At 37.1% G+C, this 17,270-nt stretch overlaps 1 protein-coding gene across 1 annotated transcript; it reads right to left on the bottom strand.

Moving 5' to 3' along the window:
- Positions 1–2,202: 2,202 nt before the first annotated feature.
- LOC121858074 (NADPH:adrenodoxin oxidoreductase, mitochondrial-like) lies at positions 2,203–15,773 on the bottom strand (the record flags this gene model as incomplete). The annotated part of the gene is given in 5 exon segments (XM_042354305.1): positions 2,203–2,395; positions 8,142–8,357; positions 9,020–9,238; positions 9,818–9,962; positions 15,322–15,773. Coding segments are annotated over 4 exon segments (766 nt in total), but the record flags the coding sequence as incomplete, so codon positions are not given.
- Between the last annotated feature and the right edge of the window lie 1,497 nt (positions 15,774–17,270).

Raw genomic sequence — 17,270 nt, 5'->3', positions numbered from 1 at the left:
AAATGGCTGGAGGGGGAGGAATATCACCAAGTAATCCAACATTTAACAACATTAAGTACAGAAATTCATTTATTTTCGTAAATTTTGATTTAATATTTTTATGCATTGCATTTAACCAATAATTTACAATAATTAATTCATATGAATTTCGAAAATAATAAGTATTATGTATATTTTACGTAAAAAATATAGAACTTTGATCGAGGAATATTCGCATTTGGGAACTTGAATGGCAGCCATGCGCTACAATTTGTGTTATACTTGAGCTTACATATACTGTACTGCAGATGTAATAAAATCATTGTGATTACCTATATAAAAATTATATGTAAATGTATTTACAATGCTAATGCAGAATACCCGACCTTTTTATCTCCAATAGTAAGCTTGCTGTGACTCAATGTGTACAATTACCTTTTGCGCTCGGAGGAAAAAAAATTAATAATCTGTACTCGGCCTGGACACGCTCAACAGAATGCGCAATTTACACCACTATAACAGAGCAAAATGTTAATTTTTTCACAACTTTTCTTTTATAACTATTTTTCGCTAAACATTACGCTTCATAATAGAATAAGGTTCATAGTGTAATCACATGATCTCACAAAACAGCTTGTAGATAATTTATTTACAAGGCTAAAGCAACAAACCCTGTTCTTTATCTCAAGTAGCAAGCTTGCTATGACTCAATACGTACAATTATCTCTTTATGTGGTGCAGTCAAGTGCAGTGAGGGGAGTAACCAGCCAGACTCCCAGCGTCTCGCCAGAGAGCACTTCCCTAAACCCAAGAGTGTTAACAAGCCTGCTGCCTTGGCTTTCCCAGAGGCAGGAGACTCCACAGGATGCTTGCTAGCCATTTTCAAAATTATTAATCACTTCACAGTGACCAAAATAGCAAAATCTGAATGATAATATTTTCCTTTCACCAATAACAGCAAATATCACAGCGATCACGAGGTTATGTAATACTAAATAACAATAACATTGGTTATATGAGCAAGGACGGGTGTGATCGTGTTGGAACAAAGGGCGGAAATGAGATAAGCAGGGTGACCGTCAGGTGGCACGCGGGCAGGTCAACTGTGTGGAGGATGGAAAAGCAGTTTCTGTGTATGGTGGCCATCTTGGATTTGACAAGTGAAGGGAGAAATGTGCTTCCCAGTGTTAAAAACTCCGCATCAGCGAGTTTAGTATCACGATAGCTATCATTAACGTGGAATTTGCCTGACAAATCGTGAGAGGGTGTTAAAACCTAACATTAATGCAGATTACCGTAAATCGGGGAACACCTGTACACACACACACCGGGTAGTTATTTTTAATGCAGGACTCAAAAACTGCTGGAATAAGTCTTGTCTACCCATAGATGGTGCTCATTTGGCTCCATATCTGGCTGCTTTATACCCATAATGCTGTAACTGAAGTGTGGTCAGCCTACTGGGTTGGGATAGTATGTTAATTCATGGCAGAATTCTCTGCACTCCCTACTCCACTATCTGTTTGTGGGTCAGTTTTGTTTATCATAAAAAAAAAGAGACCAAAACCAACTTTCTATGAACTTATTCAAGTACTGTACTGTATTATAACATTGGGTTGAATAATTTTTTTCTCAAATTAAAAACTGTATAGGTAGAATACCATTTTAATTTACTTCACTAATTTATTGTACAGTATTTCTACACGATTTTCACAGCAAGCCGACACGTGGGAAAATATTTCATATGTGTTATACTTATGAAAGAAAATTTACCTCCGCCAGTGATGTAGCAGAGACCAGATAATTTTGGGGTTGGTAAAACTGAGGGATAAACCATCAGGTGTGCATTTAGGGGCTAATCTTCAGGTGATCCAGAACGGCTAAAATTGTGTGAATCGTCTTGACTACATCACTTAAGTCTCCACAATATTACAGATCTGCAACTACCAATATGTAATGTTGTGAATCTCATCCACATTATTAACTTGCTTTAAATTACTATGATGCAACACATCCACTACTCAAAACAAGAGAAAAGGATACCTTTTAGAACAGTTTCCTTTACATGAAGGAATGTTTCTCTCTCAGGGATTGTACAAATTCTGCCCAGTCATAGCAACTGTACTGTACAGTCTCCTAAAGTTGAGAAGTAGAGAACAATCATTGCAGTGTAACTCCCATTAAAGTTGCTAATTTGCTGGATATATATTTGTTCTGACTAACTTGGTATTAGATTCCTTAAGTGCTTGTAATCTTCTCGTCTCAGGTCTGGCCCTGATCCCTCCAAGTTGACCATTTCTCTCAATTCCTTGATGGTGAAGGCAACATGTTCTGGACCCCTGCGACCAACCAATGTCACATGTCTCACTCGGCTGCCATTTAATCTCTCCAGTATGTTCTCTGGGATGTCTGTTTTCTGTGTATTACAAAAATTATGAATCGGTTACCCAAGAAACTACGCTTCTGTCTTCCTCTCTAATGAGAGGTAAACTTTACATAACAAATAAAATTTCCAGTGGTTGATAGTCACATAAATATAGGAACATTATTATATTTGCCATTTTGCAAGAGTAATAATTTATTTAAACTTTTCTTTTTATTATAAATAATTTTATAATAACAATTTTAATTTCATATCTAAAACATGGTGAAAGTACAGGTATACAGTACATGTACACTCGCAACAAAAAATATCGGTGCAGAGTGAGATCGACGACTTCCGAAACGATACGTATACACTGTGATATGTCGGGAAGGTTGGTAAGTGTACCCTCATAACCCCACCCCCCCTACTAGGTGTTGCCATATGGCTGACAATCAGTGTGTTTGTTTCCTCTTTTCGGATTGTTGCTTTGTGTTGACTGAATAATGAGCGAGAGTTCGGTCTCAGTGAACGTGGGTATAAAACAGAGGCAATATGAAGCAGTAGAGATCTACACATGCCAGACGACATGAAAACCTCAGAGGGAACACGAGGAGCTATTATTGCCCTTCATAACGAAGGGTTCAGCGTCACAGATATTAGCCGGCGGGTTGGTGTCCACAGGAACACCGCCGCACGATGGATTCGGCGATACCTCGAAACTGGTGCTACAGACGACAGGTCTCGAAGCGGCCGTCCACACTGCACCACCTCTCAGGACGACCAGGTTGAGTGGTTTATTTGTAGCATAAATTAAAGTGGCAATATTCACAAGTATCACAAATAATTTTGTTAACAGGGAGCTCCTCATATTTCATAATGTCTATTTATCACTTCCCGACCTTATTTATAACGGTTTGTTCCACTCGACCAGGCCATAGTGGCTGCTCAGCAGGATTACAGGGCTGCCAACATACGGCTGGAACAACTCGCCTTTCCCAATACCTATCGTCACTGGTCTCAAATTGTTCACACTACAGTATGCACCGATACTTTTTGTTGCGAGTGTACCTTGATCTATGAAAATTATTTGAAATTTCAGTTTTATGACAGTAATTAATTAACACCTTTATTTGTAGTTATGATTTTTTTTTCATTTTATGATACTTTTTACATTATACAGTACTACTAATTTTTTTTTTTTGGGTGGAAATAAGTATTTTAATTATCCATTAATTCTAAATTAAGTAAATGTTATAAATATTCAAAAAGTTTAATTGGCTACAGCATGTCATAACAAAATTCTTTACAAGCCATTCTTCAACAAAACTATTCAGCAATTTCTTACATTTTCTTCAGCAATTTCTTACATTTTCAAAGTGATTTACCCTCTATAGAGATATCAGGAAAACAACCAGCACATAAAATGAGGAGCAGTAATATTCTGTGATAAACCCAACAAAGCTGCAAAAATTTGTTAAGTTGGAAGTGATAAAGCATATTGAGGCTGGTGAAAAGACGGTGACCATCGATAAAGTTTTAGGTCTATCTCGGAAAGATAAAATCAAGGCAAGTAAGAAGTGTGTGACAAATATAGGTGCAACTATCATAGATTAGATTTGATGGAGAACATGGAACAATTTTACCTACCTACCTACCTAATTTACTCAATGGCCATCCAAACTAGAGGTGGCTTTGACAAGGGAAGAGGGCCAGTGGCCTGTGTAGGATCCCTCCATTGTTCTTGGAAAGTCTTTAACATGGTTATTTTGTAGCCCAGTAATGATCTCGTTTCTAGAGCTAGACCTGGTAGACTGTTCCCATAGGTCTACCACCCTCTGTTTGAATAAGTAAATCCTTTTATTTGTCCTGGATGACATCTTTGCGAGTTTGAAGCCGTGTTCTCTTGGCGCATGACGTCACAAATTGTTTTTTTTTAAATGTCTAAGATTCGTTCCATTGTGTTTTGTCTGAGGAGTTGTCAGTCCCAGGGCCCTCAGTCTACCTGGATAATTGAGATGTAATTTAATCAAATGCCTAAGAAAAATCCCAATAAAACACAACCACTGTTAGACCTTGGTTCACAGTGTTACCATTTTAAGGAAAATGAGTAGGTTTGCCAGGCAAGATTTTTTCTCCATGAATCCACGTAGTGATGTGTTGATTAGACTGTGCTCGGCGAGGTGTTTGATGATGGCATCCTCAAAATTTTCTCAAAGAGCTTGTACGTACAGTACAGTATTAGGAAACTTATGTTTATGTTAGCTGATCAGTCTATAATTTCCTGTTGGACTTTATCTACCCTTCTTGCAAACTGGGGTGATGACTAATTTCCAGTCCCTAAGCATTTTTATTGATCCAGCGACTTTCTGAATAGGAGTTTTAATGAAGCGTTAAACTAGTTCACCACCGGATCTATCATCTTGGTCTGTGTTCTGTCTAGTCCAGGAGCCGAGTACTGTATGTCGGTAAAAGATCAAAACGAGCATAATATACTGCTCAACACCATGATGATTTATTAAATTTTTGTCTATTCATACTGCATTTTTAACCCATACATACAATTGTGTTTCAGTGTCATTTTACTATATTTTGGAGATCTTTTTCCTGGAATATATCTTATTTATCCATAATGATAATCAGTGTAGGGTTTATATAATTTGGTTTACCATGTAAACTCACTAAAAAAACAGTCTGTATTCTTGGCTCTGAAACTATCTGCAACAATCACTGCGACAGAAGCCATGACCAGATTTTTTGGTCCGGTGTGTCATATTGTATAACCCCATAAAGGTGCAGAATATCTTTTAGTGAGTATACCAGTACAGGGTATAGAGTTTGGAGGAATGTAACCTTATCATAAATTATGATACAGTACACCTGTATATTGTTTTGCACATACAGTACCTGTACTGTACTATAACTTTAATCAACAGAATTTCCAATGCAAATAAATACTGTACAGTTGTTAAGTCAGAAATTTAGTTCTATTTTTTTTTTTACAAAGTAGATTTAAATAATTATTTCAAAAATGTTGTACCTAAAAATATATATGATAATGACGCCATTCAGAATTCTATCCTCAAGTAACAGGCGAATAAATTAACAAATACTGTATACTACAGCAAAACTAAAAGAAAACCCTTCAGCATGCTGTGCAAATTATGTGGAATATTTACTAGTCCTGACAAATTTTTGGATGAAATTTGCTTGCCTGGATTTTTGATGGGAAAAGTTAAATTAACAACTTCAAATATTCAAACTTATTGTGTGCATCAACTCATAGATCACTTGTGTCCATGTAAATGGTGCCAGTGGCAATAGCCCTTGTCATGTGATATCAAAACTCTTGTTACCAGTTTTGGGGGTTTCAGATTGATGAGACATACAGTAGTCCCTTGCCAACCGTTAGGTTAGGTTAGGTTAGGTTCTATGGCTGCGGACAACACTAGTCAAAACCTAACTAAGTTCCCTGTTCCTTCACTAAACAATACCTGTATTGTACATTAAATTAAATTTTAGTCAAACACTGTACAGTACATATAAAACAGCTTAATAGAAATTAAATAGTAATATAATTTTTACAGTACAGTACAGTATATCTGTAGAGACGGAATGTTGCTATAAAATAAGAATAAAGAAAAGCGTGGGTGTGTATGTGTGCATAAGTGAACGTGTATATGGACTTGGTAGGTCGCCAAGTTGGACTGTCCCGTGTTTCTGCTGTTTTTTGTGAATGTGAAGTGAGCAGTAACTTTGAAAATGTCTGGGAAGGCCAAGGCACCCAGAAAAACTGTCTCTGGAGGTGAAGCGGCACAAGACTCTCCAGAGGCTGTGGGAGTCAGAGTGACATCTCGGCTCTACCTTCAAGTGACCCCTTAACCTCGCAGGGGACATGTAATGACAACCAGGCGTGTGCTTAATGATGAGGTTAGTGTTTAATTGTTTTAGGTAGATTAATAGAGAAGGATTTTTTTCCTTTCTTTCTTTCAGCGATACACATGGGTGTACGACTGGCTAGGATTGTATCCCATTGAACACCATGTTATAATGCTCCCGATTTACAATATTTTGGCCTGTGATGGATTTTTCAGGAACCTAACCCCATCGTAAATAGGGGGCGAGTAGCACCAGGCAACCACCTTCTCACATCAGCTGATCACTAGTAAACAGACCATTTTGCGTCCCATTATTTTAGCCGTGTTGATTTATGAGTTTGTTTTAACATAATACTACAAAAAAACAATATTTTGTTTATTCTAGGATATGGGCTGAGGTGCATCTGGGTAGACTCTCAGTATTTTTAGTATTTTGTGTTTCTCTCAAGTACCAAACTAATTTATTCCATTGAAACAACACTTCGATTTAGTGCGAATTCAGTTTAAAGCGACCTCTCTTGGAACGTATATCATGTTATATCGACTTTCTACTGTATCTTTATTTCTAAGCCACATTAGAGTATTTTAATGATTTTTCTACAACTTTTATAGCATTAATGCTCCAGAAATGGTTGTGAAATATGGCACAGTGTGTGTGTGTGTGTGTGTGTGTGTCTATTGCGCTGTATGTGATGTCACAGGAGGCGGCTGGAGTGGTGAGTCAGCAACTCCACACACACACTTTCCACACAAACATCCATGCTCTTCACATGTCTTAGTTTATAGTTTTATACTACATTATATTTAATTTCTAACCCACATTAGAGTATTGTAATGATTTTCCACAACTCTTATAGCATTACTGTTGACTTTTAGCAGTTGTGGAACATATCCTTATTTTCCCCTTAAGATTAAGTACAGTATTCACTATATGAGGATTCCATTATGCTGTGTTGTCACAGAACTCAACCATAAAGCAAGAGTCAGGTGGACTGTATTAATTTGGGAATAGAATGGAATCTTTTCATGAAACTCCGTTGATTCTACAGTGGCATCCAAAAAGTTAATACAGTGGGGTATGCTATAACGAACGGATTCTACTACGAATATTCCTATAACGAACGGTTTTACCTATAAAATTGAGAATGCTATAACGAACGCAACTCCTACAACGAACGTGGATGAATACAGGACTATTTCGTCTGGCGCATGAATATTGTTGTACCGCGGCTCACATAAAGAGCGTCAGGCGCCATATTGGTTCATTGTGTACTCAGTGCACCACTGAACTTGTTGAAATTTCGTCTTTTGATGTGGAAATTCGTGTTATTTTTATAACTATTTTGTTATACAAGCGTACAATTGTAACAATGAATCGTCAAAAGCGAGTAAGAAAGCCGATAACCCTTGAAACTAAGAAAGAAATTATAAATAAACAGACAAAGTGCCTGTAAGACAGTCATCAAAGAGGGCTAGGAAGGATGACTCCTCTCCTTCCACCTCTTCTCCATAATTCTCTCCTCCCCCCTCCTCCTCTGCCTCCTGTCCTGCATACTAACAACACTAAGGTAAGATAAAGTACCGTACTTTTTACAATTTCCACAGAAATTTTTCAGTGTTAAGTGGTTGTATTTGGGGGCCTGGAACGGATTAATCCTATAACGAACTAATGCTATAACGAACGAGGTTCTAGAACCAATTAGACTCGTTATAGCATACCCCACTGTACAATGGTCTGGAAATAACGACTGCATGTTAAACTGAAAATAAGCGAGTGTGTAAAACATATTACCGGTCACTAAATTTTTCAGTTATTATGATAAAATTATGTGGTTTAACATGAATACTGTATAGTATAAGACTTAAAAAGAAGTATGAAAGCTTTGATTAAAAATTATATTGTATTTTAACATCAGACTAACCTTTAATATATCTACAGGTGTGAGTAAAATTCTTGCTACATCCACAGCAACATTCCCTTGACCAATAATTCCAACCGATTCTACATTCAAGTCAACCTTCAAATCTGCATTTTCAGGTAGACCATTATACCAACCCACAAATTCTCGGGCAGATAATACATTGGGCAAAGACTCTCCTGGGATGTTTAATGCTCGGTCTTGTGCAGCGCCATATGCCTGAAAAGCAAAGAAATGGTAAAATAAATTGCGAGAAATTACATATATTATATAAATGAAACCTTGATTCAGGAATCCCAGGCACCTTGTGAGATTTTGTTCTCTACTTACCTGAAGTCTTGGGATAAGCTTGTTCACACAGAATATTCAGGGTGTGCAGGGACTTTGGCATGGAAGCATTGCTTTGAGATCACAGTTATTTAGGGAGCTTACCCTAGTATATTTAATCTGACCTGACTACCGACTGCTGCGGTGTTTTTGAAGATTAGTAGGGTCAGTACCTAGTGACCTGATAATTGTGGATTAAACCATAAATTGCAGATCATTAAACATCATTGGGTGTTAAAAATTTTAAATCGCAAAACCAAAATATCACAAAGTAAACGATCGTTAAACAATGGATACCTGTACACCCTTGTATTCCTATTCATAAAATTTAAAGTAAAGACTTTATTCATAAATATTTAAAACTGAAATCCTGAAGAACAGGTGAGTATCTTACAGTACATGCATGGTTACCAACCTAAGCAAGTCTCTTAATCACAGAAGCTGTCAAATAAAATGTTGATCATAAAAGAAAATACAGGTTCTGAACTGTATTCAGTAATTTCTCATATTACAGTACAGTACCTAAAAGATAATTCTGCACATTTCATACCTACCAGAACAACAGCATGATAAGCTTCTCTCAACTGGCTGAAAGTAATATCACTTCCAATGTCAACATTGCCCAAAAATGTAAATCTGTCTTTAGCAGCAGTCTGGGTGAAGGTATTAATGCAGTTCTTCACTTCTGGGTGATCTGGTGCAACTCCATAGCGAACCAAGCCAAAAGGAACTGGCAGTTTCTCATACATATCAACTTGTGCTGCTGCATGGCTCTGAAAATATAAAAGACATAGTGAACTAAAAAAATAGTTATAATCTAATTGTGCACACTTGCCAATATTTGCATGTTAAACATAGAGAGATCTTGGTTATTCAACAAGAAACATTTTTCTTTTAAGTTGATGAGTTATGATCGAGTTTGTGACGTGTGGTTGCGAGAGGAATACTCCATATCAGAACACATCTACCATAGCTGTAATAATGAATGAATAATGAGAATGTGTGTGTGTGCACTTTAGATTCTGGTCACCATATTATAGCCAAGAAAGGCTTAAAGGTGACATAAAACAAACTATTGTACAGTATGTGGTTATCATGTAATTAGGAAATATTGTCGTAAAATGCAATACCTGTTCAACACTTCATTACGAACAATGAACATGAGTACTGCAACTTTCTAAGGAGAAATAGTAGTAAAGTATTGTACTATACTGTAATTTATATACAGTACATATAGAACCAAGTTAAAACACTGCTATATGAGAATTATACAGCAAGACAAAATCTACAGTAGGGTATTTGGTAAATTAATAATCACAAAAAGGTTAAAATTTTTACATGAGTAAACCAACCTTTAGTATTTGTTGAGCAGTATAGAAGCCAGCTGGACCACTACCAACAATACACACTTGGGGGACTTGAGCAGTGCTGGCAACACCTGTTCTCAGGTGACGAACTATGAGTCGACTTACACCACAACTTAGCATCATTTTTTACCTAAAATAGGATGATAGTTGTTAAATATCCACATCTTGCAAGAAATCTAAATAAATATTATACATACCAATTTTTTTTATTCCATTACTCAAGTTGTAAGAGTATTAAAACAAATTTATACATGTACACGTAACTGTACTGTGTATACAGTACAGGTGAGTTGCGATAATTACCTAAATAAAAATTCACATTCATTCATACATTCGTGGGTACCTCTATTACTACCCCCTTTTTTTCAAATTTCACGGTCAAATACAGGTCCATATGTGTTTCGGAATTCGGAATTCTTCGGTTTTCAGAATGGTAGAACAGCTCCTCCCCGACTTACGACGGGGTTAGGGACCCAAATTCAGGTCCTAAGTCGAAAATGCTTAAATAATACATAGGAAATCTAAAATGGGTGTCTCTTTTTCTTCTCAGCACCAAAAAACTTTCACTTTTAAGCCTGCCAGCTGTTTTAAAGTGAATACAAACGAAAATTTTCTCTGTGTACTGACGTTGGGACTTGAAAATACGTAATTTGACAAAATTTTGGTACAACTGAAGCAGGTCGTAAGTGTGAGTGGTCGTAAGTCGGGGAGGAGCTGCTACATATACCGTATATTATGGTAACACCCTAGCGGGGTCTGTGGCGGCACCCTGTAAGCAAACACATTAATATTTCTTCAACAAACCTTATGAATATTCACACTGAGTGGGATAAATAAAGACTATAAATAGTATTACAGGTTATTTGTACAGTAATAATTTGGTAAATGAAATCATGGGATAAATATAGTCCATAAATACTCTAGTACAGTACAATTATAGGAACATAGCGCCAGTACATAGCTGTTTCATCAGCATTGTAAATTTGTTCAGGACCAAGGTTTTCAACAGATATTATTTTGACAAATTCGTCAATTTAAATTTCAGCTGCTTCATAATCAGCACATTTAACAAAACAATATAATGTAACGAGATTCACCAACCCAAATATTAATGCCCATAGCAAATATAATAATTATAATCACTATATCACTTAAAACCCATATTTTACTTTACTTTTATCCTCTTTGCCACTGATCGGCTCGTTAGCCACTTGGGCGGTCATTCATGTCTCTGATATGCACTGTTGGCAAATACAGGGCAGTGACTGGCTCCTGAATACACCGGAACCTGCTCCAGTGTTGGTCAAGTCTGGCCTTGAATGAGCTCACACTCGGTGCCGTCACAACGGTCTCTGGCAAATTGTTCCACGAGTTAACAATTCTCACTCCGAAAAAATTTGCCCTCACAGTTTTCTGGACTTGTGGCTTCTTCAACCTTGAGCTGTGACCCCTTGTGGAGCGTACGTCGGTCAGCTTCAGGTATGTACATTCGATGAGTAATGCCCCCCCCCCCCCGAGATGTTTATACACTTCGATTAAGTCGCTCCTCTCCCATCTGTAGTATAAGCTAGGTAGTTGGAGGCAGTCCAATCTCTCTGGGAAACTGAGGTTCCATAGAGCAGGCACCAGTCTGGTGGCACTCCGTACATTTTCAATCAATTGACAGTCTCTAGCATACTAGAGCTCGAGGACCAGACGGGGTGACAATACTCCAGACGGGGAAGTACCTCACTCTTGAAGATCGTGACGAGCGACGGACCGTACAGATATCTAAATGATCCTTTAAGACCTACTAGTTTCATTGCCCGATTCACCTTCCTCTCACAATGACCCGAGAACTTAAGTTCATTGTACAGTACATATAATAACATACCTAAATCAAATATCAATATTTACTGTTGAACAATAAATTTAAATACCTATATAGGGAAATATCTAAGAACAGCATTACCACGAGAAGTTGTTCGATTTCATTAATTTTTTCCATGTTATCATTTACATAGTATGTATTTTAAGAGGCAACAACTTTTTAGTATAATTAGTAGTATTTTTTCTTACCTGTAGTGGGTAAAGCATGAAGGATGAAGGAAATTGACGAGTTGACAGTTAGAATTTTTTTGTAAGACGGCAGGTTAATGGGTAAAGAAAATGCTTAAATTCACAATGGTAATGATATTTTTAAGTAAATTAGGCCAAAAAGTGTAAAACATTAAGGGTTAAAGTTGCTAAAAAGTCACATGACTGTGAAAAGCTCTGTGATTGGTTGTGACGTCACTGGTTCCCTCGAACTGCAGAGAGGGAGCATAGAGGCAGCCAGCTGTGGTGTAAATCCATTATTATGTGTTGTTTACCAGCAAAATTACAGGACTTGTGTCCATATACAATGTTAATACAGGTTGACAATCCTTTATCCGAAATCCTTGGGGCCAGAGGCATTTCGGTTTTCGGAATTTTTCGGTTTTCGGAATTTTTCGGTTTTCAGAATGGTTAGGTTTTTTTTTTTATGTGTATTAGCCCACCCGGGCATAGATCACTGACCCACATTGGGGCCTGGGGGTCTAAAATATAATAAAAATTATAATAATAATAATAATAATAATTCATAGGTCTAGGTCGTGTTTCTCACTTTTGATCTTTTTTTCATTCTTGTATTTCTTTACTGTATTATTATTTTATTATTACAGTATTATTGTTGTTATTATTATTATTATTAATATTATTATTATATTTTATTTTTACTATTATTGTTATTATTATTATTATTATTATTATTATTATTGTAATCATTATTATTTTATTTTGGTGTATAATTATTAAAAATTTTATTTACTATGAATAATTATTATTACTATTACATTTTCGCCCCCCAGGCCCCGATGTGGGTCAGTGACCTGTGCCCGGGTGGGCTAATAATCCCTGTAAAAAAAAAAAAAAAACTTTCGGTTTTTAGAGCTTTTCGGTTTTCGGAATTTCGGATAAAGGGTTGTCAACCTGTATACACAGGCATACCTTATTTTTAGGCTAAAATAAATTACTGCTCAAGTATCCTCGTGTGTGTTTACTTGCTAGGTGCCAAAATGATGCAAAAGACCGATAACTCCAACAGGGAAGTTTTCATCACTGTTCTGTATTTCATGTCTGGAAAATGTAAGTTTTTATCATTGATGTCTATATTTAATGTTGTGGAAGGACTAGGGATGACCATGGCCAGGGGATGGGCTTGAGATGATCAGATGACAGAAGTAATTTAACGTGCTTCATAGTGGATGGCGGAGTTCTTGATAATACTCTACAATCATAAAGACATCAACTTTTGGTAAATTTCTTTCATCTGCCTTGATGAACCCTGGAAGTAGTTGTCCAACTTTCTCGGCTGATCAGCTCTAAATGAATATTATTGGATAATTAATTGTGCTTTACTGTAGAACACAGTAATGCTATATTGAATATATAAATATTACTAAGTACATTAACTAATTCAATAGATATTAGCTGCCCCTCCTACAAATTTCATAGTAAAACATCCTAAACAGTATTGGTATTATTTTGGTTTTGGTCATCTGGGGAACCTTAAGATTCTAACTATGGGATTAAGCACTTTAAACAATAAGACAAATTATCTCTATCGGATTTGTCGCAAAACATTTTTCTATCGCATAAGAAAATACAGATCATAGGTTAGGTTAGGTTAGGTATGATGTTATATTATAAGTTATAAGATTAGCTTAACATACATCGGTAAGGGGAGTAGTAACTCAAAACTAGTGATTTCCGAAAGAAATGAAGGTCAAAATCGTTGATAACACATCATAAACCATTAGGAAAAACCATAAGTCTTCATGTCTAAGTACAGGGATGACCAAAACTTAAAATTTACCCAACATAGCCTGTCTCGAATCTAAACATCAAAATACTTTATGGTAGTTACAGTAAAACTTAACCCATTAATTAATATAAATGTTGATATATCCTAGTGGTTCATTAGTGAATCATCAAAACAACAAGAGCACCATGTTTTCATGTTTACCTAGCATCAGGAATTCTCAAACAAAGTCAAGACAATGTCATTACTTCTCAATTGACTCATATCTCATCCGTGCATCATCAGCGGGGTAGGTGGTGACATCATTGCAAATGGTGACCCTGTTTCTAGAGAAATAAACTTATCTCGACTATTATAGCAGGACTTTAAACTTTTATTCCAAGTTATATAGTATACCGTATCACTACGAACATAGCCGAGTGTATTTCTTATGTTTACCCAGAACCGTCAACTCGTCAATTACAGAATAAAACAGTGAAAAACTTATCATATGTCACTAAAATGATGTCTCTGCGTGCTTTGTATGTGAAGAAATTAATTATTTACCGCAAATACTCCTCCGAAAAATTTGTATGGTCACCATGTGTCATTTTTTAATTTTCAATACCAGATATGGCTGAACAAGTTGAAGAGCTGTGCCGACATTGTGATGAAGATTATTTTATGTCAATTGCGAGTTTCAACAGAAAAATTGTGAGGCTATTTCTTTTTGTAGAAAATGCAGTGTATTACCGAACAACATTCTTTGTCCAAGATGTGGGGGCATTAACAAAGGGGGGTCCAGGGGGGATGTTAGATAGGTTAAGTTGGGTTGGGTTGGGTTGGTGGTATTTTATGTATGTGAGTTACTGAAGAAAAAAAAAGGTTAATATATTATAGGACAAACCCTCCAGCTGCATAGCGCCGATGTGGCCATATCATCTCGCGTCCAGAAATTTCACCATATTATAATAAGTGCTTTCTGTTTAATATACCGGGGAAGTTAGGTAAGGTTAGGTAGGTAGGTTTGTTTGGTTTGGTTGGTTAGGTCTGTTCTTCAAACGTACAAATGTTAAATAACGTTTATTTTAAAAATATTTTTTTTTAATATTTCCACAAACTACAAGTGTCCACTGTAATATAACAATAAAAATCCAGCGTTTTTATAATTGTTTTTATTCAATTTCGCTCGCGGGTTAGTCCTATATAATTACCCCAAAAAATTCCAACTTTTCCGTTAAGATTGTTGGGAGGTTGGGGGGGGGGGGCTGGGGGTGTATCTAGAAAAATTAACTAGTGATTTCCGGCGGAAATGAACATCAAATTCTTTCGAAACTCACCAAATACCATAGGAAAAACATATTTCTAATATAAAATAAAGACCGGTGCCAGATTTAAACAAATCATGGCGACACTTGAGACTTGGGAAATCTAATAATATTGAAAACTAAGATATCAGTTATCCTTAATTTCCGGCGGAATTATCATATTAGAAAAATGTCTTAGAATTGTCTAAACATTACGAAATGCATATTAAAAACTGCGAGAGAAAGACCGATGTATTACTATAAATTGACCGATTCTCTGGATGACCGAAACTAATACCTAAAAAATGTCAACCACGGAACCCTATAATTATTTATATAATTCGGAGACCATACACTGTGACTTTACAGTATAGACTTACCTTTATAACACTGCACAGGTTTTTCATCAAGTGTTATCTCCCGTACTCCAGTTGGCGGTGCTACTCTTGTTAGTAAACAAACGAGTCATTTTTCCATTTTAAGCACTAACTGGCAACTTTGTACTGATTGTCTTAATACTCTTCTCAATGTTGATAAAGACCTTTAGTGTAACTTGCTGATTTTAGTAATCAAAACATTCAATCAAATATACCCTAAATTATACCAGCGATTTTATGTATGAGCTGTGCAGAATGCAGATCACTTTTGTTTTCATTCGCGATTGCACTAAGAAATTAGTATTTGGTCACGTCAGTAGTGTGTGTGGGGCCAAGGAATATAATATTCCCTTATTCCAATACTATACCAAGGAATATCACAAGGCACGATAAATCTTACGAGAATAAGTCAATCCCCATTACAGTAGTTGGATGCATGTCCTAGACTAGAGAAAGCACGGGATCACTGGTGTCAGCAGTCTGTTCACACTTCAACGTTGGCTAGGTAGTGTGGCGGTAAATATAAACACGGAGATCTAATGCCATCCACACATATACGTAAATTTTGGTGACTTTACGTCTCTGTAGCAGTGGAGGTTTTCAAAGTGTAATTGGAAATACCGCAGGATTGACCTAAGCCAGTATAAGTAGGGAAATTACCCAGGTGATGCATGTTTTGTATCGGGGAGTTCCCATTACTAATTTATTTGGGTTGCCTGTCCGATTACATTCCATTTGGACGATCGTATTGTTTTATGCCATTTTATTTTGCGAAACCCAACCTGACCATGTAACAAAAAAAATGGTAATTTTTGAAAACAGTACTACTACCAGAAGTTGTTTGATTTCATTTTTCCATAGATGTTCTATCATTATAGTAAGTATTTTAAAAGAGGCAACAACTTTTTATTTTAATTATATGTATTTTTTTCTGCACGATCATAAATTACCTGTAGTGAGCAGGGTATGAAGAATGAGGGAAATTGTGGGATAAAACAAGGCGAAGAACTGATCATATGAAACTAAATTGATGTCTACGTGCTTTGTACGTGAATATATTAATTATCGTAAATACTCCCCCCCCCCCCAAAAAAAAAAGTCGGTGTACTGTTTGTTTACAATTGACTCGTTTGATCCGAATGTACTGTAGGGGTATCGAGATATTAATGTTGTCTAGCACTCAGGATGGAAGGAAACTCTAATGTGGTTTTCTTGTATAATATATAAGTTATATGATAGACAGTCTGGTGCTGGAGATGCCGTCTGGTGAGGAGCTGCTCAGTAGAAGACGTTCGGTGAGTAGCGTGTTGAAGGAGGTAGATGTGCTGGACAGCTAGGAGCTTGCTGGAGGAGATGTTGCTTGTTCAGGAAAATGGGCAGAATGAGAGTTGGTTGGTGAGGAAGCTCAGAGGACAGCTGGTGGGTCGCCATGCTCGCTGGCAGGAGCGAGGACCGACAGGCAGGCGAGGAGAAGCGAAAGGCAGCCAGGCAGCGGCGGAGGAGGAGGTGTTGCTTGTTCAAGAAGAATGGTAAGAATGAATCTCAATGGAGAGACAGAGCTTATATACCCAGCAGCAGCCGCTATGAGTCATGTTGGGAAAACCCGAGAAGTCGCCGGTGAATAGTTTCGTTGCTAGGCAACGGCACGTTGGAATGTGATAGCAGGTGGTGGCGTGGCTACGCAGTTGTAGAGGAGACGTCCACTACAATACTCCCCCTTCCCTCCAGGCGGTGTAGGAGACTTGTTGATTGTAGAGTTGCTTAGCACATGTGAGGCAGACCGGGCGGTGCATGCCTCATGTGAGACAACGGCGATGGCGTGATGAGCCGATCGCTGAAATACACACTATCTGTGGGAGAAGGGAGAAAAAGGGTGTGTGGAGGCGATGATTGGTGTGCTTCCCTCACGGCAGGTACTGAGTCGTCAGATGCGCCTGCTGGGGTGTGTGTGG

Source organism: Homarus americanus, unplaced genomic scaffold (genome assembly GCF_018991925.1).
Source record: "Homarus americanus isolate GMGI-L3 unplaced genomic scaffold, GMGI_Hamer_2.0 scaffold8562, whole genome shotgun sequence".
Lineage (NCBI taxonomy): Eukaryota > Metazoa > Arthropoda > Malacostraca > Decapoda > Nephropidae > Homarus > Homarus americanus.
The sequence above is the reverse complement of the archived record's forward strand: the minus strand, read 5'-3'. Positions and strand labels throughout refer to the sequence as shown.